The 24057-nt window shown below is 37.3% G+C and overlaps 6 protein-coding genes across 10 annotated transcripts in view; 2 read left to right on the plus strand and 4 right to left on the minus strand.

Moving 5' to 3' along the window:
- LOC117786563 (brain-specific angiogenesis inhibitor 1-associated protein 2) overlaps positions 1 to 15015 on the plus strand; it is a 31366-nt gene extending 16351 nt beyond the window's left edge. Inside the window, exons 2-13 of one of the 5 annotated variants that reach the window (XR_004617640.1) lie at positions 621 to 1272; positions 7962 to 8037; positions 8138 to 8221; positions 8297 to 8358; positions 8526 to 8723; positions 8782 to 8847; positions 8949 to 9158; positions 9904 to 10123; positions 10181 to 10848; positions 10912 to 11066; positions 12202 to 14465; positions 14543 to 15015. Coding sequence is in view for 4 of the 5 variants with exons in the window: in XM_034624888.1 (XP_034480779.1) it covers positions 1228 to 1272; positions 7962 to 8037; positions 8138 to 8221; positions 8297 to 8358; positions 8526 to 8723; positions 8782 to 8847; positions 8949 to 9158; positions 9904 to 10123; positions 10181 to 10848; positions 10912 to 11066; positions 12202 to 13699 (3282 nt within the window). In the remaining variant the exon portion in view is untranslated. Of the gene's footprint in view, positions 1 to 620; positions 1273 to 7961; positions 8038 to 8137; positions 8222 to 8296; positions 8359 to 8525; positions 8724 to 8781; positions 8848 to 8948; positions 9159 to 9903; positions 10124 to 10180; positions 10849 to 10911; positions 11067 to 12201 lie in introns of all 5 variants that reach the window. The other 4 variants (XM_034624888.1, XM_034624887.1, XM_034624889.1 and 1 more) reach the window with 4 other exon arrangements.
- LOC117786565 lies at positions 14642 to 16445 on the minus strand. Its single transcript, XM_034624892.1, has 3 exons — positions 15975 to 16445; positions 15185 to 15894; positions 14642 to 15118 (listed from the first exon to the last, which is right to left on the minus strand). Exons 1-3 carry the CDS (start codon positions 16399 to 16401, stop codon positions 15086 to 15088), a joined length of 1170 nt encoding a protein of 389 aa, XP_034480783.1. The 5' UTR covers positions 16402 to 16445; the 3' UTR covers positions 14642 to 15085.
- A 144-nt stretch (positions 16446 to 16589) lies between these two features.
- On the minus strand, positions 16590 to 18126 carry LOC117787773. Its single transcript, XM_034626383.1, has 5 exons — positions 17908 to 18126; positions 17667 to 17848; positions 17175 to 17339; positions 16996 to 17121; positions 16590 to 16934 (listed from the first exon to the last, which is right to left on the minus strand). The coding sequence occupies exons 1-5, from the start codon at positions 18092 to 18094 to the stop codon at positions 16710 to 16712; spliced, it is 885 nt and encodes a 294-aa protein (XP_034482274.1). The 5' UTR covers positions 18095 to 18126; the 3' UTR covers positions 16590 to 16709.
- Positions 18127 to 18786: 660 nt separating this feature from the next.
- LOC117787305 (putative Dol-P-Glc:Glc(2)Man(9)GlcNAc(2)-PP-Dol alpha-1,2-glucosyltransferase) lies at positions 18787 to 20700 on the plus strand. Its single transcript, XM_034625793.1, has 3 exons — positions 18787 to 19019; positions 19089 to 19559; positions 19614 to 20700. Exons 1-3 carry the CDS (start codon positions 18867 to 18869, stop codon positions 20337 to 20339), a joined length of 1350 nt encoding a protein of 449 aa, XP_034481684.1. The 5' UTR covers positions 18787 to 18866; the 3' UTR covers positions 20340 to 20700.
- LOC117787304 (protein wntless) lies at positions 20386 to 24013 on the minus strand. Its single transcript, XM_034625792.1, has 2 exons — positions 22547 to 24013; positions 20386 to 21310 (listed from the first exon to the last, which is right to left on the minus strand). Exons 1-2 carry the CDS (start codon positions 23853 to 23855, stop codon positions 20931 to 20933), a joined length of 1689 nt encoding a protein of 562 aa, XP_034481683.1. The 5' UTR covers positions 23856 to 24013; the 3' UTR covers positions 20386 to 20930.
- On the minus strand, positions 21332 to 21958 carry LOC117787306 (V-type proton ATPase 16 kDa proteolipid subunit-like). The gene has a single exon (XM_034625794.1). The coding sequence runs from the start codon at positions 21885 to 21887 to the stop codon at positions 21405 to 21407; it is 483 nt and encodes a 160-aa protein (XP_034481685.1). The 5' UTR covers positions 21888 to 21958; the 3' UTR covers positions 21332 to 21404.
- Positions 24014 to 24057: the final 44 nt, after the last annotated feature.

Genomic DNA, 24057 nt, shown 5'->3' on the forward strand with positions numbered 1-24057 from the left:
CAAACAAAGTCTTTGGTCTTAACTAAATGAATGTTTTTTTTCGGTAACCATGATACATTTAAGCGGTTTATTTAGTATATACTATGGCTTGGAATTATTTTGGTTATTATAATAAAGTGGTATTATTTAGGTTTTGCACAGCTTTAATCAACCAAAAGTAAAGAAATATTTTAACTTTATAACCTAGATTTTTTTCGCTTTGTTAAAATTCTGTTTGTGTAAATTTATTTCAGATCTAGGTGCAATCTATGTATATTGCTTATATTTTATAAACAACTATATCAGTAGAGTAGCAGAACTGTTTAAAACGTTCAGTAAAAACATTAGTTATTCTAAGATTATAAAATTATATTTTTTCCCTATATTTTTTTGTAAAAATATGCTTCAAATCTGTTTCTTCTTAATATCATTATTAAATAAATAAATACGATAATTATTAACATGTGCGCTTTATTTGTCCTATTTATATGATCGTAGCTGTAAGGATCATTACATAATATTTATACATTCCATATATATATTTTTGAGGATTGTTATTCTATAATTTATCGCAAAGAATTTAGTAATTATGTATATTATTAATTTTTTCTAACATTTCTTTTTATCTTTTCTCGTTACAGTGCCTGCAATAATAACTCAATCAGCTGCCCCTCACGTATCGGAAACTAAAGTTCGTGTAATTCGGTAGAAGCCACCAAAAACAAGAGACAAAAAAAACGCCATCGAGAAGCCAAAAAGCCGACAAACAGTTGGCTTGCTTACCGCGTTGTTGGCATTTAATTTGGGCTGTTACGTGGCTGGAGATTCGTGTGGACGCCGAAAAGAAAGTCACGACATTATCCATAGTGGTTCGAAACAAGATTTCCAAGATTCTGCGCCGAAAGTCAAAGTTACAAGTTTACATTTTGGCCCGGTTCAACGTCTTTTATATTAGTGTGTGTGTGTGTGTTTGCATATATATATATATACATATATGTACGTGTGTTTGTGCTTGTGCCACTTTAGAAAGTGAAAATCGAGTGCAGTTTCAATTCGAGTCCCATTCGGCCTCTGGGCGCTGCAGCTGAAAGTGAATCTACTTGTGGACTTTAATTTTATACGGTGCGGTCTCTTTCAGTAGCTGCGGACAGCTTCTTGTAGATACTTCCCCCCGTTCTACCCATTCATCGATAAAGTCGCACTGTATCCATCTGAGATCCGATCAGGCGATCATACGAAGCTTCAACAATGGAGGCCGAAGAAATTACAAAACTTGTTGATGGCGTTTATAGGGTAAGTTTATTATTTTTTTGCCTTACTCTCTTTTTTCTCTCTGTCTGTCTGTCTCTTTCGTTATGGGCTTTGTGTGCTAGTTTTTTATGTAGTTTAAGAGGTAATAAAGAAATTCAAATGAGCTTTTTATGGCCCTTCCGTAAGTGTGCTATGAGTTGAGGAAGGTAAAAAAAAGAAACAATTAGTTTAAACTGGTGAAAAATGTAAATAAAATAAATTAACATTTTTATTTTGATTTGACGATTTTTTCTGAGAGAAATATGAGCAAAATGTTCTATAAAAATCTTTAAAAGTACTTTCTTTAACCAAACTATAATTATCAGGGGTGTTACAGAAACCGAAACCAACCGATAATCTCCCAGAAATGTTCATTTCATTATCTTGCTGTAGATTAAACAATCAATAGTTCTTCAAACTGCTCACGCTTCAGGTCAACAATTAATCATTATTGACTCTAAGCTATTATATGACAATCATACTAATTAATTGATATAAGAATATTTATAACAAGCTTAAATCTTGGTCAAGGTTATAACTCAACCAATTACATTTATCTTAATCTAACTTTAATCTGAGAAACATAACAAAATAAGTAATTCAGTTTGGAGATTACACAATATTGCCGTTAGTTTCATATTTGTTATGTAACCTACTCACACGAGTATGTCTAACTTGGCCCAAAAGCCACTCAAAACATGACAGCAAATCGCTTGAAGGCCATTTCTATTAACCGTTTTTCAACTAATTTCATATTTTCTAAACACTCGCAGCGTACATAATGATCCTAAGATTGCGAAGACAATTTATTACAATAAATAACACAATGAGCTTTCATATTTAAACACATTTGACTTTTAGTCATATTAAATATAAAACGATGTTTCTAATTTTAATCAAGTCATTATTTAATATACTTTTACAATATATCATAACCATAATCAGTTGTAAATATGGTGCTTTAGCACTGTGCATTTATTTTTTTCATAACCACACGCGATGCCCATAAATAAATGCAAAATCTTTACTGTTTAAATAAATGTGTTTATGGACTTTTGAAGTGGCTCGTACTTTCCGTCTCTCTGGTATTTTGGCGGCTTTTTGAGAGATTTTGAAAGTGAATTTCGGTGGCTGAGAAATCCAAACTTGGTCACGACTCGCGAAGGCTTTAAAATATAATGCTTGTTTATTGTTTTAGGCTTTTTTCCAATAGATTGTTTTTGTTTATGTTTTAACGGTCATATAATATACGAAACCGCACAAACAAGTTCAATTGCGTTGCTGCCACATATTGTGGCATGGCAATTGCAACAACACAAACAACAAAATCAACAACAACAACAGCGAACAACAACGAAAATGTCTTGAGAGTTTGGCAAGTCTCTTGACTGTGGCATCTGCCACGGCAGGCAGCTTGTTGGGGTTGCAACAAGGGGGCCAGGCGATGTGTTGAGGGAGGGGGAGGGAGTGTGGCTGCAGCTCGGGCGTTGCACATTTCGCGCATCTATTTCATTATGCAACTTTTAGTTTTCACAACTTGCAGCCAGCAGCTGTTTTTTTTTTGTTTTGTTTAGTTTTTTGTGTCTTGTGGTTTTTTAGCTTTAAAAACTGCGGAAATTTTCGTTTGTGTTTTTTTTTTTTAAGGCTGCTTCCACAGCTTTTCATGTTGCACATGGTTGCATTTTCTTGACTTGAACAACATTTGCATTTTGCTTTTCTTTTTTTGTCACACCAAAAGCAACAAGAAAAATTATTTAATTATTGTGACAAATTCGTGAAAAGACTCAGGAAACGAACGTGTTTGGGAGTCGGCAACATTTTCATCTCGATGTTGATGATGATGATGATGATAATGTATATGAATTGCTGTGCATAAATCAAATCACTTCCTCATATACATATTATTGTTATGATTATATTTAATTCCCTGTGATTTATATATTCAACTCCATCTTATGTCAGTCCCCGTCTCTAGCTGTCAGCTTTTAACTGGTTTATAGATCAATTATGATATAGATAGTATATCTATCATAGTTTAAATTAATTGATTTATTTGTGGATTCTAGTTTTGTGCTGGTTGTATCTTGCCTTCTTTTTTTATGTATTCTCTTTCGAAAAGTGTTTTTGAAGCTTTAACTGTAAATATACGATATAAGATTGAGAACAATTTATACAAAAAAAAATTAAGTAAATATTCTCTTGTGAATGCTATTTGAATTTTTAATGTGTAATGTATTAACAATTTTCAGTATCTATATAAGCAAATTTACTAAATTGATTGCATAAGAAAATAATGAAAAATAATTTAATTAATTAATTTCAGTGTATTATTAGTATTTTTGAAAAATATTTGAATTAATCCTAGAAATATTTAAGGTTTTGTTCAGTATACTTACTAATTTCATAAGTCTTTCATGCTACGACTTGAGGAAGTTAGGAAAAAAAAACAATAAGCTTAAATTGAAGAGAAATTAAGTGAAAAATACATCGAAAATACATTGTGCTATTAAATTTTATTTAACAAATATCAAATGTAAATATGAAATAGTATCTCTAAATGTTTCAGCCCATTTTTGCCTACTTTTTCTTAAAATGTTTCTAGATAATATAATTTGTTACCTTAATTCTCAGCTCAGATACTTGAGAATCCCATGAATTTCTAAAGTTTAGTCGAATATGGTCACTCTTTGGTATTGAAGCAATTGAAGCTAAGCGTCAATTCGCATGATCCCAGATGGCCACATTGTCTGTGATTGTCCGCAAGGTGTGCACTCGGGAATGGAAGCCACTCAAGAGCCTGGTCTGTAAGTGGGACGAGACAACAAAAGCCAAACGAGAAAGGCAATTGAAAATAAATGATGGTGGAGACAACGCTCTGGCTAATGCTCAGAGTGCCAAAGAGTAGGTTGAAAGAGGGAGAAGGGAGTGAAACAGAGAAAGATATATTGAAGGCGATGGCATTTCTAAGGCTGCTGCATTAGAGAGCGCTAGAGAGAGGGAGAAGAGGAGAAGAGGTGGAGACGGAGAGGGGTTGAGAGAATCATGTCATATGGGCATGGGCCTAATGGAACTGGGTCAACGTACCATCGTGGGGTTTACAGTGGAGGAAACCCTACAACCTACACATACTTTTCAACTGAGAACTCACGCAATTTTCCAACATTTTTCACGCACGCTGAGCAGGGGCGTGAAGCGGGGGGCGGGGCATTTGTTGCGCCTTGACGCCTTTGCTTAAGTTTTGTCAACATTTATGTTGTTGTTGTACCTGTACCTGTTGCGTGTTTGTTTGTTTGTTTTCTTTTTCTTTTATTTTTTTTGCAAGTTTCATTTTCTAATTGGCATAATTGCGGTTGCTGTTGTTGTTAGATTGCATTCTCGCATGCCTCGAGATGGGTGTGGCACCTTCGTTGGCGTTGTTGAAATATAGCCAGGCCCACACACACACACACACACACGTAGACAACTGACGCCACCTGATACACGCGACAAGCGCGGAGGGAAAACAGTTAACAAAATTGTTGCCCCGCATTGCGACCTTTTTATTTTCCAAGTAGTTTTCGGTTTAGTTTTTAATTAAAAAAATTACATATGCTGAGCTCACTTGGCGATTTATGTTAAGCGGCGATTAGAGGTGGCTGCCACATGGGGACTGCCCCAATTTATTTTGGCTTAAACGTTTACACTGGACAAAAGAGATTTGCATGTGCGATAAATTTGTTGCGTCAGTCAATTGAAAAAACTGGCGTAGGTTAGGGTATTCGAGTGTACGTAATGCACGTTTAGAAAAAGTAATACAAATCAGATTAACTAATTAACCATTTTATACTAATTTTTTTACTAAATTAATTAATTTTGGCTTATCAGATATCAAAGCATATTCAAAACTGCAGACAAGGAAGCTTTCAGGGCTTAAAGTTTGCTTTTCAAATAAATAAATAACTACTAAAAGCTCCCTTATACATTCTGAGCAAAAGTGACTATTTAAAATGATTAGAATATATCAAGTTTATTCTTTACATTGCTTTGTTATATATTTATAGGTATTACTTTTTGAATAACTAACTAATGAGTTGTCTTTTGTAAATAGGTGAACAATCATCAGTTATTTCTCAGACTTTTAACCAAGTAAAGTCGTGCCTTATTTTAACAATAACTCTTTTAGCTGCAATAAAAATTTTCTCTTTGCAAGGCTGCCATCTATTTTATCTGCCTTAAACTGAGCTTAAACTATAACCAAGGTTAATAATCCCAATGAGCCAACAAATCACAGCTAATTACCATAAACCACAAATAACTTTAAAAGTACTTGTAGCATTGATATTCCAATGAATTTCATGCGGTACGTTAAAGTTGCACAAATGTATCTCATAGATACATTTAAGTATAGCTTATAGTTTAACCTGAGTCAGGGCTAGAAATCACTGAGTGCACTTGTCATGCACTCGCTCTCACACTCACTCTCGCATACTCAAACTAATTAAACAATCCAAGTTGAATATAAATTAAACATTTTAATAGCAAAAAAAAAATGTCCAAGTCTATGTCATATATCTGGGGCCCAACCTAGCGATAAGACCGCTCTTAAAATAAATCATTAAAGCAAACACTCAACGAATAACTCAATGGGGCATCGTAGTATAACTCGACTGTTGACCTTGACGATGTTTTCATTTATTTTTCGAGTGAGTTGTGAGTGCATTCATTCCCACGCTTCGATGCCGCATTTGCAGGCAATAAAAATTGTTAGGCAAATTAAGTTAGACAAGAATAAACAAGTTGCCGAATATTTAACACGCTTCTATATAATTAGTGACTTTGTGTACGGTTCTTTAGCTTAGTTTCTACACAAACAGAGTTCATATGTAGAGATCTAATAAAAATATAGTTATTTTATAAATTCTTTCTGATATAGTTGCTTTACTCAATGCAAGAGTATAATATAACAAAAGCCTCTTAAAGTTTATCTCCTAAAAATATTTGTCATCGCAAGAATAATCCATTGTACTCGGAGTTATGGAGTACAGAAACTGGAACTGTTTGGTACAAAATATAAAATGTTGTTTATTATTGCTGCTAAATTTTTGACAGTTTGTTGCTAATTGTTGTTTATTTTGGGTCTGGATACCAGTGAGTACCCATGCTGATTGTATTCATAGTCATGAGTGCTGCGCTTTGTGTCAAGTGCTCAAGTCTCTGGCAGGCGGAAATGATTTAAAGGCAAAAATACTTGTATTTGTTCAATAATCAAGCGCATTGTAATTAATTATGCTCGAACAGGTCCAAAAACTCGTAACTCTCCATTGTCCGAGGTGGCCTAGGAATGGACCAAGACAATCAAAAGCTTTGTGAGTCATTTACAACTTTCGAGTGCTATGCCATTGTCTCTTGATGAACCACAGCCACGCCCAGGATTCAAGTGTGGGTCACATAAAAGTCCATTTAGTTGTTGTTTTTGGTAACATGCCTAAGTTGACGTCACTTCCATTTTAATCTCCATCTCCTATTCACAATTTGCGAGTACGTCATTCACATACGAATACTACGCCCTGTGCACTTATCATTGTATTCAAATGCATTTGTGAATCTAATGAATAACAATGTACTACGACTGGTTAAATACTTATACTCAATTCATTAACATTTATATGCTTATTAAATGCATTTATCTTATTTAACATTTTTTAAGGTCTGTGTCAATTGATACTATGATTCATCATTAGATTAATTGCTTAGGAAGTGAATCTGCTGTTAAATAATGAATAATGAATTAATAAATACTATTAGTGTGATGTCAGTATTATAGCTAATATTTTATTAAATATAAATTGAAAATTCTTTTTTTCTTGTTTGATTTTTTTCACTATTTTTTTGCCTTTACAAATTTTTTCAAATTACTTGGCTATGAATAAAAATGTTAATAGTCTTAACAATTAATTAATTCTGAAAAAAATATTAGATAAAATTTTAATTTATTTTTAAATAATTTCGTGAATTTCTTTAGTTTTCTAAAAGTTTTTGGCTTTAAAATCTTCAAGCTTAAATAACACAGAATAACAATTAAATTATATGGCATTTAATGATTATGATTTATGATTTGATATTTTGTAAAATCTATCTAAATTATAATGACATTATTAGTTTTATATTTCATCAATTGTTTTATATTTCTAGAGAATACATGATTCTATATCTACAGTAATCTGACTTTAATCTGTTGACTTACATGGATTAATAAAGACACTCGTAAATAGAATTTCTTTATAAGATTATTAGAAGAGGCTCGTTAAGGTGGCGTGTGGATTGCATACGATTAGCTTAAGTATTCCATTCACCATTTAAGGCCCCGAGGAAATGTGCAGGTGCAGTTAGCATTACGATCTGTTGTAAACCAACGCTCTGTAGATCTCTAATGGCTTACGCGGAACTAATGATGTCGATGTCTAGGCTTTTGTTGACCACAACATGCTTAAGCTTTAGCTTTGACTTATACAACAAACTTTTACAACTTGAAGCAAATCGTGAAAATGGCATTACGACAGAGTTATAATGAAATTGAAAAAAGAAAGAAAAATAATAATATTACTGAGTTAAATGATCTGTCGCTGTCAGCTCATAAATTATGGCTAATTATCATATATAAGTCTATATATAAATATTTATATTAACAATATAATTATTCAATGCAATTGCAGAATATACTCGATAGATTTAATCCAGGTGCGAGACAACTAATTGCAGCGGGCAAAAGTTACCTGAAGGCGTTGCATGGTAAGCATCATATCATATTATAAGCCATACCATAATGCATAGTATACTGAGCATACAGTTAACTAATTTGTAATGCATTTCGTGCTATTTCATGCAACAGGTGCCGCAACTGCCTCTCGTCTATTTAATGAAGCATTGGCCAAGATTGCAATGAACGCGCAACAAAGCGGAACGGGCGATATTGGTAAGATCCAGGAGATAGCGAGAGCGATAAAGTGAAAGAGAATGGGTTCAAATATTCAATTCTTCACATTTACAGGTTCGGCTTTAATGAGCGTTGTAAATGTAAACAAGGAAATACAGGAGCAACAGATGAATATTGTAAGTAAAGATGAAATTGATTTAAAAAAAAAACCTTAAAAATAAAATCAGCAGTTTAAATTTCAAAAATAACTTAGTATTCATTAGATAAAAACTTTAAAAATACTAACAATAAATTTGTTTACTAAAAATCATTTTAAATTACAAAATTTTTATTTGTTGTACAGCTGAAAGCCTTCTATGTGGATCTGTTGGTGCCATTGGAGACAAACTTGGAGAAGGACACAAAAGTGGTGCAGCATGAGCAAAAGAAATTTCTGCAGCAGCATAAAGTGCGCATGGAGAGCTACCAAAAAGCCGTCTCCACAATGAAGAAACAGCGCAAGAAAAAGGCTACTCCCGAGAATACTGAAAAGGAGCTGAGAGTGAGTTCCTCACATAAAATAAATAAAAATTATGTAATATAATAATATAATCTTGCAGAGTTTGCAACTATTGGAGGATCAGAAGAAGAAGCTTGATGTATTTTGCGATCAAAGCTATAAGAACGTAAGTTCGTTGCCTAAGTCTTTTGTTTTTCTCAGAATAATAATGCATATTGAGTATGAAAAGAAGAGATTATGAAATTTCCGGTATTCCCTGATTCTCAGGCCATGACACAGGAGCGACGTCGTTATGGTTTCGTGCTGGAGCGCCAATGCTCGATAGCCAAGCACTGGATGGCATACCATACCACCGGCAAAACAGTAATTGATAATAATTTCGAAAATTGGCAAGAAATTGCCGCCTCTCGTGAGATTATACCGCCGGCCGCATACGAAAGTGGCTACAACAGCAGCAACAGCAACACACGTCGCCTGGTGAGTTATGTCTTACCCAAAAGAACCTTAACAACTCTCTTAACTGTAGTCCAGGAAAAAATAAATCAAAGTAGCCAGGAATTCTGCTATTATAAAGTTTTTTAAGTTCTAAATGAAGGTACTGATAACTGTGGAGTACAGACAGAATGTACCGGGTTGGGACTTCAAGAGCTAGAAATACCACCAAAGCTGGAGTGCAAAATTGTTAATTAATAAGTACACATTTTAATTTAATATACACCTCTTTTTCAAGTCCTCTATTTTTGCTTGGAAATTTAAAAATTATAAGAACTCTGAGAATACCTAAATAAAATTCTGAATATGTTAATTGTTCAAGAGCACCCAAAATGGGGGGGAAAATTGAAATTGAAAAATTAAATTGAAAATTTAAATAAAAGCTTCATTCTGGGTATATTTGGAAAAAGAAGCTATTATGTTTTATTTTCTTGACCTTATATTCGAGTCTTTTTAAAACCTTTTACTTCTTAGATATAAAATAATAGTGAGAAAATTCATTATTTTTCTAACTTTGGTTTTCTAAATTCTGTTATCTTAAAGTTGGTTTCCGATTTTAATAATTTTTTAGCAGTTAAGAATAAAAATTGTATGATCAAAGATTAAAGCGTTTCGCATAGTTTTAAAAAAATTTTAGTTAACAAAATAATGTTTACATTGTTTTCCCCCTTTTCTCTCTCTCTCTCTCTCTCTCTCTGTCTCTCTGCACTTGCTCCTTTTATCTAACCAGGAGCGGATTAAGGACGCTGATGATGAGCAGCTACAGGGACATGGCGCCCAGTTGAAGAAATCGCGCAGCATCGATGCACCCTATGGAGATATGCGCACGCTGCATGAGCGTGAGAATCTTGGAGCTGGTGGTTCAGCATCAACGCACTACGCACAGAATTCGCTGCCACGTGCCAAGTCCGATTTCAATTTGGCTTTGGTTGGCACTGCACCGCTAACAGGTGAGAGTCCCTGAGCTCTTTAGAGGATCAGTAAATAATTTTTTTTTAATTTGTCAGGCAATAAACACAAGATCATTGAGGAGCAGTTGTCGCATGGAGAACTGGAACGTGGGGATCAGCGACCTTTGGTGAAGGCGCTCTATGCTTATATGCCCTCGGGGGAGAATCAATTGTCCTTCGAGGAAGGAGACCGCATTGCTTTGGTAGGCGCCAAGGTGAAGGGTTGGCAGTTTGGTGAGAATTTGCGGACGCAGCACTTTGGCTGGTTTCCGGTTGCCTACACAAACGCCGAGAGTCTGGAGCTGGCGCCATCTAGCGGTCGGCGTTACGAGAACATGCACATGAGTTACGAACGCAACAGCGTCGGTCTACGCAGTTATCACGATCAGCAGCAACAGCAACAACAACAACAATACGAGGCTCAACTGGAGCTCATGGAAAGCGATGCGACCTACCGACGACGTCGCAACCATAGCGCCGAGGAATCTTCGCCCACGCGCATGTTTGGCGACACCATCAAGCAACAGAAGAAATATCGCTCCGGCTCAGCGGCCAATCCTCGACCAGGTCCGCCGCCAACGCTGCCCGCACCCGTGCCCAATAGTCAGAGTCAGAACCAGAGTCAGAGCTCCCGTATGCTGAACAGCTCGCAGAGCTTCTGTGCCACAAATGGAGTGCCAGCTGCTGTCGAGAGACGCAAGCAGAAGCTGCTGAATGGAGCTCAGGTGAAGCCAACTATTCCTTATTCTTAAATGCTCAACTAAATGCTCCAATTCATCACTCCTCAGAGCTCCATGACAACTCAATCGTCCACAAAGTCCGCGGCGGCGGCAAAAACATCGCTGCACAGCAGCAACGACAGCGGATTCGCCAATGAGCCACCACCACAGCCAGAGGTGGACTACTCCGATGAGGAGCCAAACACACAACGTGTGCCCATACGGTAAGTTATCGATAACATTTAGTTGCTATGCTGCTGTTGTTGCTATTAAAGTTGGAGTAGAAGACTATAGAAATTGCTTAATAACTCATATCATTATATTTTGACTGAAATCCAAATTTTTAGTTGTTAGTAGTTGTTTTCCTGAATTTAATTAAAGCTTTCCTGAATTTACTTAAAGTTTCAATAAATCTTTATTTTCTGAGAACAATTCAATAAGTTATTGCAATAAATAAGCAGTAAAAACAAATAAAAAAAATATTTATAAATGAAGTAATTAAATAATGCATAAAATTTAATAAAAAGTACATTATATGAACATTCCAATCGATATTCACTTTGTTGTCAAGCAGGCGATATATGCACATATACTAAAAACAGTTTCCTTACGACTGCCTTAAGTTAATAAAGTAATTAATTAATTCTAAAATAATGCATTAAAATTAGATGTTTATTTTTGCATCAGTTATTCCATTTATTGAGTTATTTATTGAATAATTATTATTAAAATAATAAATTAAATAATGAAATGGAAATAATAAATTTAAATAATGAATTAAAATAATAAATTAAATAATGTAAAATGAAAGCATAAATATTTGATGAAGAAAAAATTCTTAAATATTTATTCGCATTTCAAGCTATAATAACACTACTATATTAGACTTAAATAAGAATGAAACTTAACGGTCTGTTAAATTTCTAAGCCAAACTTTATTGCTCGAATATGATATACCCAGTAAAAGTTGGGATACCTTTGATCCATTAATACAACAACAGCAACAGCAATTAAATAGATTTATCTAAGGCAATTTCAGCACCTTGCACCACCAACTTTCCAACCGCTGCTATTGTCACTAATCCGCACCCATCGTAATCCCATCTTAAAGCTTTTTTATAACTGCTAAAATTTATGAATTCTTTGATTTATGTTCGTTTGCAATTTTTACTGTTCTTTTTTGATTTCATGTATATCATCATAAATTATAAATATATATATATATGCATATATATACTTTGTTGCCCCACCATCATCGTTGCATTCTTTGTGCTAACCACCGTTCACCGCAAAAACACAATCAACCCCAACAAAAAACAAAAAAAAACACACCCAAAAATAAAATAAAAACCCAAAAAGACGCCGCGCGGATACAAATACTCATACGGTGCCACGGGATGTGGCATCCTGGACGCTGAGTCGCAATTTCCGGAACAGCGTGGACAGCCAGATCGATGACAAGAGTCTGCACCGGTTGAGCCGGCAGAGCGGCGGCATTGGAGGCAAAATGCGATACGATTTGATAGCCTCCGATGATGAGATATTGCAGGCGTCGAGTGCCGGATTAAAGCGCACCAAATCCTTTTGGAAGTTTGGCGGCGGACGCAGCGGAGAGGATATATTGGCTGGCATGTCGCTCTGGCAGCATCGGGATCTAGTTGCAGCGCCCAATTTGGAGGAGATGCGTGATGAGCCACGTTCCGACGAGGATCGGGATCGGGAACGCAATGGCAATGGAAATGGAAGTGGCACGTTGACCAAATCGAATAATTCCAGCTCATCGCAGGAGAAACCAGGACGTGGACGCAAGGATAGCATTACAAGCACAGAGATCTATGGGGATGATGATGAGAATATCTATGGCATAAGTCCGGCAGCGCCGCCACAGCAACAACAACAACAGCAGCAGCAACAACAGCAGCAACAACAACAACAGCCGCAGAGGAGCAGCGGTTACACGCCCAAGTCGCGCATGAAGATCATGAAGACCATTGAGATTGACATTGAGGAGCCCTCGGAGAGCGAAAGATTGAGCACGATGCGACGCGGGCAACAGCAGACGGATTATGGACATGGACATCGTAAGCTGGACAAACAGGGATCGGGATCCGCATCAATGGCATCCTCCACGCCGCAGCACAAGTCACAGACGCTTAGCCGATCCAAGCCTGGACATCAGCAGCAACAACAACAACAACAACAGCAACAGTTTCCCAATTCCACGGATGAGGGAGAAAGCGATGAGCACGGAACACTCAAGTTGAGCGATGTGAACAACTTCTTTGATGATATGCAGCATGATGGCCATGGGAATCCGGGCAATGGAGTCGGTGGCAATCATGGCCTGGTGATGAAGACCCTCAAGCGGAAAGATATACTCAAGCAGTATTATACCAGCGAGGATGAATCCGAATCGGAACTAAAGTCAACCAGCTCGGATCCCTATGACTGCATCGTGATCAATGATCATCTGGTGCGCAAGGACGACAAACTGAGGCGACAGCATCACCAGCATCAACAACAGCAACAAATGGAGTTTCACACATTTCGCTCATCCACATCGACAACGGCTACAAATACGTTGAAGAAATCCAATTCCAAGGAGCAGGAGAGCACATTGACTCGCAATTCCACAGTGAATTCAGGGGCACCCACTGCCACAATTCTGCCACGCACGCGACTCCTTAAATCCTCATCCAGCAGCAACAACAACAACAACAATCACAGTAGCGCCACATTGGAGCGAAATTTGAAAGCCCATGTGGGCAACAAGAGTTACGGTCCTTGGTATGACTTCTGGGATCAGGAACAGCATGGCATGACGACTCAAAAGTCCTCAGGCGCCAAGATGAAGTGAACAGGAGAAGGAGAAGGAGAGGGAATAGGGAATGGGAAAGGGAAAGGAATAGAAAAGTGGGTTGTGAGCTATGTTGTTTCGCCGTTTTCTTACCAGAGAAGAAAATGCGCCGAGCTTGGCGGCGATTGAAGAGAGCAGAAAAAAAAGTCAAAAGTAAACCAGTAAAAAATCTACAAAATAAGAAATTCTAGCGATGTTTGTAAATTTCCCTAGTGTTTTCAAAAAACTAATTTTTTCCTATTAAATATGGATTTTTAAACCTTTTAAAGCCAAAATTATTTAGTTTTATCAGATAAAAGTGTGCCAAATTTGTATTAGAGACATTTTCCGAACAAACAACATACTTTCTTCCATTTCAAATATTTATCATATTAAATCAGACCCCTTTGCTTAAAAACGCGTATCAAATGCCGAAATGCTTCCATTTTTGGTGCATTTTTGGATAAGCACAAACATAACATATAAACATACATACATATCTATTCTTCTATATTTTTTTTCTTAATCATAAGATCTTGCACACACACATACAGTTTTACATCTAAGAACTGGGAATATTACGCATATGTTTTATATTTACAGCAGACGCGGTATATATCGCAATTATTCCATAGGCTATTGATAAAGAAATCTTCCCGTAGAACTACACGCATTCTAAAAATCCCAAAAACTTCAAAATGCAAAAGCGTATGTAAAATAGTAGTAGCCCGTTGTTATCTAATTTGAAACCTTTTGTGTTGTACAAAGATGACATAACGATACATATGTAAGCGCTCGTTTCAGTAGTACCAGGTGAAAAGATATCTTCAACTTCAACTGGAAAAGTTCGTCATTATTTTGCAGCGCCTCACAATTTGCCACAATCAAGTTGCGACACACAAAGACCAACGATCGCTCAGCTCCCATGATATATCGGAGTGTCAACAAGTAGCAACGACAGCGTAAGGTGGACTTTCTATTATGATCCATCGACAAAGCGGACACATTTCCCAACAAAAAAAAAAAACACCCAAATTACCTACTATAATAACATAATATACATTTTATAATCCTTATTTTAATACTTATCTTAGAGCTTAAAGCTAGAGCTAGTAATGCTGCTCTTTCATGCCTGACTAGCTGGAACTGGATTCGGATAATTGATTACATAAAGACTTCTAGTCTTGCTTGACCAGTTCCATGTGCCGTTGGGGCAAGGATTCATGGTAGTCATTAAGTTGTATTGTTTGTTAAAATTATAAATACTTATATTGTATGTTAAAGATCAAAATATGTAAATTCCATTATTATGCTGAATAAAAAGACGATTTAAAATATTATACTTAATTTTTACTTAATATACTTGATATTGTAAAGGTACATATAATGAACGAATAAAAGCAAACGTCACCAGTTAATCGTTAGGCACTTTCTAGTTTCCTGTAATTAAACATGCATATTGTATAATATTATAATATATATTATCTTGAATTATAAATAACTTACTTGATCTAATTTTATTGCCTTATCACCGAGCATGACTATATTTGGCGTCTTTCTAGAGTCTTTCCCCCTTTGTAGTACATTGAATGCCTCGAGAAGAACGTTACGATTAAGACTAGGTGAGTCTATTGTCAGGACTTTAAGGTTTTGACAATTTTCAACTAAATTCAAGAAGAGTCTATCAAAGTTTTGGGAGCTCGGCAGATGAATATGAAGATGTGTAAGTTCCTTAAGGTGAACCAACAATTCTAGACATTGACATTCGCTGAAATTACAATCCAGTACTTGTAATCCCTTAATGCGTATTATTTGCAAAGTTTCCGCATATCCTAAGCCTGGTGCATTGATGGTCAAACTGCGTAGCTGGTGTGATAGCTTTGAGGACACAGCGGCAACCAGAGGCATTAAGTCCGGGCGATGATCCATATGAGATTGCCAATTACCAAAAATCTGTAGCTTCTGTAACTTTGGAAGCTCAGCAAGGGGAGTGTACTCCTCAGGCCTTTGTGTCATTCGAAAACTGAGTTCGTTAATGCAAGTTGAGTGCTTTACAAGATCGGTTAACGTTGAGTGAATTGGAGCATTGTTAAATGTCAATAGACGTATCTTTGTATGGCATTCCATGTATTCTATCAGCGGGCTTCTACTCATTTTGGATTCCGTTCGAAACTTTTTGCAGTCACTAAACTGATACAAAATATCAACAATTTTAGCTGCAAGACAAATTATTTGAATTATTCCATGAATTTTATACATATAGTAAAAATATACGGCAATATAAACGGAAACTTACTATCTTGATAGGTTGCAAGGCCTTTCATATTTGACAAATGTTCAAGTGTTTGAATAAATGGCTGAAGGGTCTCATAAGGCTCGTTGTCTTTTATCCACAATATTACTCGCTCCAGATTTATCATGCTTTTAAGCCCGTTTAGGACTTTTGTCATAAAAATTTCATTCCATGCAAAGTGCCTGTTTAAGTTTACAACCAAATGCTTCACATGTGGGGCTATTTGGCGCAGTAAGAGCAATTCCTGCTTAAATCCATCAGCCGTTGTATCTCCAAGTTCCAGACGTTTATATACCAACATTCGATAGTCCTGACAAATGTAACGAAATCTCGGGCAAACCTGGGCAAAGTTCATGTGATTGTCAATCGGCAGACATTTCAGTATAAAAGCGATGCAATCATCATTTAGATCTAGAATATTTAAATCCATTTATGCTTATGTCTATTGACAAAATATCTTTAAATTATTTAATGTCAAAACTACAATTCATTTAAAAGCAAATGTAAACAAATAACAGCTGTTTAGTTAGCATTTTAGGGATTTTTTGGTACCATTTAATTTAATTATATTAGTATTAATTTTTTAGTATATACTGCAACATTAATAATGTATTTTTATTTAGTAATTAAAATGTATGGAATATACGTTCACATTATTTAACAGCTGTATCCGAATTAAAATTGTCTAAAATGCAACTAAGTGTTATTTCGCTTAATAATACAATAAATATGCTTAAATTATTTCTTATATTTTTTATAAATTGTATGCAACACTGCCGTGACTTCAAATTTGATTTCTGGCAACGCCTCTGCGGGTATTTCCTTAATAATACTATCCCAGAATGCATACATTTCTGGATGATCCAGTGTCGGTGGGGCTGGCCGTGCAAATAGAGTACTTTGATGTTCAATTAGATTTGCAACCATAGATGCAAGGCGATCTGTATTTTCACGAGGCCTCTTCTGAAAAATTATTTTTAAAGTGATGTACAAAATATAGTAAAGATAAATAAATTGAACTTACGTAGGCGTTAATACTCGACGTTTGATCGTCTTCATCAGATGTCGATATCGGCGGCTGAGTTAAAGAATGTGCATCAGTTAAACTTCTTGAATGCTGATTATCAGATTTAGGAGTCATCTCTGCTTTCTGCAATTTCAATTGATATTACAAAAATTAAAAGACCTATAAAGTTTATTTACCTTTAATATATCGCTGAATTTTTCTTCCTCTGCTTCAATTGAAAGTTCTGGTACTTGAAATGAGGACTGGGTTCCAGTATCGCCTGACCAGGACTCATCTTGTGATTCGAAATTATTCTGACTAAAGAATTCATCGTCCGCAGATTTTGATTCTATATAACTGTCCTGTAAAATGCAAAAAAATGTTTTGTTTTAATTTTAATGGGGAATATTGTTAGAGGACAGTATTTAACCTATCGATATTTTTTATTGGGATTTCTTTTTGATGCTAGTATTTTTCTTGTATATCTATCGAATATCGACTTTCAATTAGTGCTCCACTAATTTTTCATTAGCATAAGTCTGTCTCGCTCACACTAATGATAAGACTGAATGCGACTAAATTAATGATGATGACAATGTAGAAAACAATGTTGTGCAATAACGCAAAAGTAAATGAAAATGAGGTCAAGTCTTGTTGTTACAGAACAACTAAAACTGTTTAATACATACACTTTTAATTCTTTTGCAATTTGTGGAAGTTATAAGTTTTGCTAGAAAGTCCATCTTGGACTTATTCTTCCAATCCACCTCAGTCATTTCAGGAACGAATTCGCATTGCTTGGCCTTCATAACTTTCTGGCACTCAAATGTGTAGTAGGATTTGAGGTTGTTCCACTTTCTGGACACATCTCCTGTTGAAATCAATAGTTAATGAACAATCTAATATATTAATTAAATTCGTTGTATTGACCTTGGGAGAGCTGCACAGATGGATGAAATTTATTGTTAATTTCCCTTGTTAAATTCGACCAGAAATCACTTTTCATGCTTTTTAGTTTATACATCGGATTTGCGTGGTTCCATACATATTCTGCAGAATGGACGCTTTCAATAATGTAATCAGTCATTTCATTTGTAAACATTGCTTTATTAGCCATCGTTTTTAGCTTGTTTATTTCATTCCCGGCCTTTTCACAAAAGCTGCTGCCAACTTGTTTTAATAGTCATGTCGCAACAAAGTACGAGTTGGCAGGCTTGGGTCTCGGATTTAAGTCCATCTTATTTTGTAATTAATTTCTAAAATGGGCTTAAATCTGAAACTTGTATTATTTTGCAGAATTTTTGCTAGGTTTTTGTTAAGTTTGTGGACTAACTTAAACTAAACTTTGTTACAAAACTTCTTCCCCTGAGAAGCACGAACTCCAAGCATAAAAAAAAACTCGTTTTTTATCTTATTTAAAATAACAAATTTTTCATTAAATTGTTTAATTTGTTTGCCAAATTTTTGAAAAAATCTGAATAAATTTAAATTGGGCGCCGTTTCGAATTGTGATCAAAATGTGTTTCTCACTAGTGCTGCCAGCTTTAGTGCAAAATGTAGCTGTTACTGGCTGGATATTATTTTTGCGTACCCTTTTGAATAGTTTGAGAAAAAAATCGAATAGCAAAACATAACTGAATATATATTTAAATTAGCCATTTTTCCGGCTATTAGCAATTTTCAAAATTTCCAGCATCGAACTTTGAAAATATTCAGAACTAGCTTTAAAGAAGCTAAGTTGGCAGCAGTGTTCGGCACACCGAAAATACCAAAAAATCGATATGATTTTAGACGACAACTTTCGATAACAAATGCCGGTGTCGGTATCCAAAAATAAACAAAAACCAACTAGCTGAAGAAAAAGAGAAGGATAAATGGAAGTTTGAGCCATGCACGGATCCTGGAAACTGGTGCTGCCCGTCGGCTTTGTGCTGTACTCGCTGCCGTTGTTTCTGCGGGTGAACAGCACCTCGGACTACATAATCGATGAGGAGTTCCACATTCCACAGGGCCTGGCATTTTGTCGCAAGCAATTCGATGTGGTATGGGACAGCAGCCTTAACTGGTAGCTATAGCAACCGTTAATCCAATGGCCACTGTAATATTTTCAGTGGGACTCGAAAATCACCACCTTCCCGGGATTGTATCTTATTGCACTGGTGTTGCAGCCGTTTAACAGTTGCACGGTTACTGGTCTTCGTCTCTTGAGCTTAGTCGGAGCAGGCGTTAACATTCTGCTGCTATATAAGATACGTCGGCGTACTCTGGCCGGCACTGGAGGCAATGCTTACGCAGCACACGAGGCAATAACGCTATCGGTACTGCCACCATTGTATTTCTTCAGCCATCTGTACTACACGGACACGTTGGCATTAACCATGGTGTTGTTGTTCTACAATTACTGGCAACAGGAGGCCCATCTGCCAGCTGCAGTCTTCGGTGCGGCAAGTGTGCTCATGCGCCAGACGAACATCGTTTGGGTGTGCATGTGCTGTGGCATCACCATTCTGGACACGTTGGTGCAGCAATGCGTCAAGACGCGTCCCGGGAACAAGAAGCAAATACGACTCCTTGGCAGCGACGTAAGCACATTAATTCACTCTTATATCATATTTATTAACTATTCTTATTTACAGCTTTGGCTACAGCTCCTCGGCAGTCCTCAGCTGCTTTGCAATTGTATTTTGAGCATTTTGGGTAAATGCTGTTTCTATGCATCGATTATACTGCCATTTATTGGATTCATCTGCATCAATGGATCCATTGTGGTGGGCGACAAGAGTGCACACGAGGCTACGCTCCACTTGCCGCAGATCTTCTATTTTGCCATATTTGCTGCTGGCTTTGGCATTTCCAATACGCTGCGTCAGTTGCGTACGGTTTTAACGCTGCTGCGACGTCATCTGCTGCTCACGTTGCTGGCCACTCTCCTGATAGCTGCAGTGGTGCATTTCAATACGGTGGTGCATCCGTATCTGCTGGCTGACAATCGTCACTACACCTTCTATGTGTGGAGTCGCCTGTATGGGCGTTTCTGGTGGTTCCGTTACGCCATGACGCCACTGTATGTGCTCGCACTGGCGATCCTCTGCTGTGGACTGCGGCATATGCCTGATAGTTTTAAGTTAATGTTTCCACTGGCCTTGCTGCTGGTGCTGTGCTTCCAACGTTTGCTGGAGTTGCGTTATTTCCTGGTGCCGTATGTGCTCTTCCGACTGAATACGCGACCCACACGTAAAGGATTTGCCGAGTGGATGGAACTGGGCGTACATTTACTGCTGAACGTGGCTACATTCTATGTGTACTTCACCAAAGAATTTTACTGGCAAAATTATCGCACTCCGCAGCGAATCATTTGGTAATCAACCACATTCCCCAACTAAAATACAAAAAGGTTCATCCTTTGCATTTTTTCATTTGAATATTGCTTTTGTTTATTCATTGCATTGCTACTGGAGTGATAAATTGCTCTACGTTGTCAGTTATAAAATTCAAGATCGGTTGTATGTATATATATAAATGTATCTGAATATTGTATTCAAATGTTGTGCACCCGAAAATTTTCTTCAATAGATTCTTACTGGCTAGTTAAAAAGTTGCCCATATATATAATACTGCCGAGGCGGATAAGTACACACATTTACTACAAATATCAGTTAAAAACATGGACATGCATATGAGAAATCTATAAAAAATACATTTATGAATGCTGATATAAAGACATAAAATATAATCTATGATCTAAATGCTAGGTATTATTATTTATATGTATGTTTATGCAAAAACTAGGCAAGAAATGTTTCTCTTAATTGTAATACTAATGCAAAGTACGCGTAAACACTTTGAGCTTTGAGTTGAAGTGAAGAGCGTTCAATTCGTTTCCTGGCCGCCAAGATCTAATCTTAGAATTAGTTTGGCACACAACATAAATCAATTTAAAATCTCAGCGTCGTTTAATCGAAGGCCACCTTCCGAGCAAAGGAGGTGAGTGATGATATTTCGCTGGGATTGGAATCGGATGGAAGATGACTGAATTCAATCTCTTCGCTGGCAGCGGAAGCAACGATATTCTCATTGGATTGCGTCGTCTCATCCCTCTGGTGCATTGTGGGCCATTGTTTGTGACTGGGCGCATACAAGATGAGCAGAGCAAAGATGTATATGTTCCACATGCCATAGACGCCAGTGAGAAAGGCGGAAGTCAGTTGAATTTCAATGTTCTCATTCCATTGCCAATGTCCCTCTGCCATTTGGCCCATGATGAAGCCGGCGACGGTCAAGCCAGCGCACAGCAAAGTGGCGAGCATAAGGAATTTGAAGCGGTAGATGAGACCTAGAATAAGAAAAACAAACACATCAAGTAAACAAGCTCAACATGCTATATTTTATGATCACAACATCTAATCAAACTTGGAAGTGGATTCCATTCACTTGGTAAACAGATAGATGGCCACTATCAAGCCGTAAAGACCCAGGACTTCGGCAAAAATCAGTATTAAAACGATTCCAACAAATAGCTTTGGCTGCAGCGCAGATGCCCTCACTCCAGCATCGCCCACAATGCCAATGGCAAAACCGGAAGCCATGCCCGACAAACCCACAGCAATACCAGCGCCCAGATTGAGGAAGGCTCGGAAACTGTTATAACGTTCGGATAATTGACCCGCCAGGAGTACAGCAACCACAAGGCCATAGATGGCGATGATGCCAGCCATGACAACCGGTATAATAGACTTCATAATTAGTTCCGGATGCTTTACAGCCATCTGTGCTACACCCAGACCAGACTTGGCCGTTCCATAAGCAGCGCCCATCGCCGTGAAGACTATGGCCGATGTGACGCCCATGACACAGAAGAGGCACGCATACTGCGGCTCATCCATTGTCGCTTCCGACTCGTCATTACCCATTTTAAGTTTAAATAAGTGGGCTTGCTTTCGTTAAACACACACAAAAATATCAGATGTGATCCAGGAATTTACAGCATTCGCCTACCCTTTGAAATCAGTTCTTTAAAGCGGAAAAATTATAGTTATAATTAGATATAGTTTCGAACTAAAGTATGTATATCCAGGGATCGTAACAATTATGATTTTAAAATTAAAAAGCATTTTTTTGATTTAAAAATTACAAAATAAGTATTATGTCTGGAACCAAATTTAAAAGATTATAAAATAATTACAGTATTTTAACTTTAATCGTTTTATAAAAGTTATTTTAATTTGTTTAACGAAATGTATGAATAAGTGGCAGAACATAAATATTTTATATAATAAAAAATAAGGAATAACTCTTGTTGTCCATTGTAGTATTTAACAAACGACTATTTTTTGGAAGTTTAATTTGTAATAAATTCAAAATAAGCCTTATTAAATGATTTTTATATAAAAATGAATTACTAAAGATTATTATATAATTTTTAAATTAGATCGACAAATAAAACATATTCTTGAATTTTTGTTCTTAAAAAATTGAAACAAAATTTCAGGATATCCCACACAAAAATTGGTATTTAAGATTTTCATAGCTCTTTTTCGCGATCCCTGCTTATATCTAAGAGACAACTTACCCTCGTAGTGCAGACGTCGCGCTTGGGACATGGACGGCAATGAGGTGCGCTTATCGCCAATATCCTTGAACACCTTCCACACCATGAAGCAGAGGAAGAGAAAGTATATGGCAGCCGAAACGCCAGCGAGCACAATGAAACTCATTGCCACCTTGGCGCCCAGTGGTGTTGTCCAGATGGAGTAGAAGGGATTACGAAGCTGAACGCCGCGCTCACAAATGTCAAAGACAAAGAGCGAGATGCAGCCGACAACGACGGCGGAGAGATGCTTCCAGTATCGTGAGCGTATAGTCGATTTATTTGGTGAATCCTGGATGAGCATATGCTCGCCGGCAAAGACAAGCCAGAATGAGAGCAGCATAGCGTAAAAGATGCCCTGGCGCACATCGCTCAGCAGCAGCATGTATGGCATTTCCACGCCCAGTGTTAGATACTCCAGTGGAAGATTCAAGAAACTAAGAGCACCACCTAAGTAGAGCAGCATGTACTCCAGCAGAGCCGGGGAGCGTTGGAGAATGTGCACACGTCGCCAGAACCAAATCATGATGCCCACCACAAAAGGAAAGAGCAGAGTTTTGAGCAGAAGCCAAACCTGAGTGAATCCTCCGTTTTGGTATATGGCTGTTAATGTGAGATCGTGCATATGTCCAACTTGCAAGTTGATATTGTTGGGTGTGTCCATGGGAAAGCGTAAATTTAACAGATAGAAGCTATGATGCAGTGCACCCAACTCAAACAATGGTATTATGTCACATGTATACAGAGTTTCCTTGGTATGCACATGCTCGGGATGACAGTCCAAGTAGCGGTGCTCCACGCTGTGTGCATAGAGCTTCCAGTCCTGTTCGGCATCTTCATTGTTGCGATAGGCAAGCCGTGTGTCAATCGTCAGCTGAAGGTCCTTGGGTGGCTCACGTAGCTCCGATGACGAGACATATGCGATGTTTACCTGTAGTACTCCAATGAGATTCTGCTGCCAACGGCTGTAGTCCAACACCCGATTATCTCTTGGAAGCGGCATTTGGAATACGTACACCAGTTTATTGGCCATCTTGAGTACATCGTCTTCGATCTCGTCGTACGGCACCGGATTACATGCGCCCGCTCCGCGTGAGTATAAAAAGAAGCTGGTGTCATTTTGACGGCCAGGCATATCGCGACACTTGGTCCCCAGCACAGTCTGATGGCCGGCGGGCAAGGGTGCATACAGACCACCCAGCAGGAAGCAGGCCACTTGACAAAGCAGTAGACTGCTCACCAATATGGACAGCTTCCGTCCACTCAAATTCTCGAGTATGGTACCGGACATTTCGACTTAGGTGTGGCTCGCAATCACTGTTAACTGAGCGAGGTAGTCGCTTCCTCTCTATCTGTATCTCACGTTAAGGTAAACAATTTTTATTTGTTTTACTTGAACGCTATAAAAAGAACTCGACTGGCGACTGTCGGCGAAACAAACAAAGCGGCGTTCGTATACAGAATGTTAGGGCTGTCGCCTAATTTGCAGAGTA

Source organism: Drosophila innubila (genome assembly GCF_004354385.1).
Source record: "Drosophila innubila isolate TH190305 chromosome 3L unlocalized genomic scaffold, UK_Dinn_1.0 0_D_3L, whole genome shotgun sequence".
Classification (NCBI taxonomy): domain Eukaryota; kingdom Metazoa; phylum Arthropoda; class Insecta; order Diptera; family Drosophilidae; genus Drosophila; species Drosophila innubila.

Bases quoted from the DNA above. Each gene is read 5' to 3' on its own strand.
- LOC117786565 (XM_034624892.1), bottom strand. From the start codon at position 16,401: ATGGATTTAAATATTCTAGATCTAAATGATGATTGCATCGCTTTTATA. The intron at 15,895-15,974 runs GTAAGTTTCCGT...TTTGTCTTGCAG, and splicing joins CCTTGCAACCTATCAAGATA to CTAAAATTGTTGATATTTTG. The intron at 15,119-15,184 runs GTAAGTTATTTA...GTTTAATTACAG, and splicing joins AGGCAATAAAATTAGATCAA to GAAACTAGAAAGTGCCTAAC.
- LOC117787773 (XM_034626383.1), bottom strand. From the start codon at position 18,094: ATGGCTAATAAAGCAATGTTTACAAATGAAATGACTGATTACATTATT. The intron at 17,340-17,666 runs GTATGTATTAAA...TGCATTTTACAG, and splicing joins ATTGCAAAAGAATTAAAAGT to GACAGTTATATAGAATCAAA. The intron at 16,935-16,995 runs GTAAGTTCAATT...ATAATTTTTCAG, and splicing joins CGTCGAGTATTAACGCCTAC to AAGAGGCCTCGTGAAAATAC.
- LOC117787305 (XM_034625793.1), top strand. From the start codon at position 18,867: ATGCACGGATCCTGGAAACTGGTGCTGCCCGTCGGCTTTGTGCTGTAC. The intron at 19,020-19,088 runs GTATGGGACAGC...TAATATTTTCAG, and splicing joins GTCGCAAGCAATTCGATGTG to TGGGACTCGAAAATCACCAC. The intron at 19,560-19,613 runs GTAAGCACATTA...TCTTATTTACAG, and splicing joins TACGACTCCTTGGCAGCGAC to CTTTGGCTACAGCTCCTCGG.
- LOC117787306 (XM_034625794.1), bottom strand. From the start codon at position 21,887: ATGGGTAATGACGAGTCGGAAGCGACAATGGATGAGCCGCAGTATGCG.
- LOC117787304 (XM_034625792.1), bottom strand. From the start codon at position 23,855: ATGTCCGGTACCATACTCGAGAATTTGAGTGGACGGAAGCTGTCCATA. The intron at 21,311-22,546 runs GTAAGTTGTCTC...TTCTTATTCTAG, and splicing joins GCGACGTCTGCACTACGAGG to GTCTCATCTACCGCTTCAAA.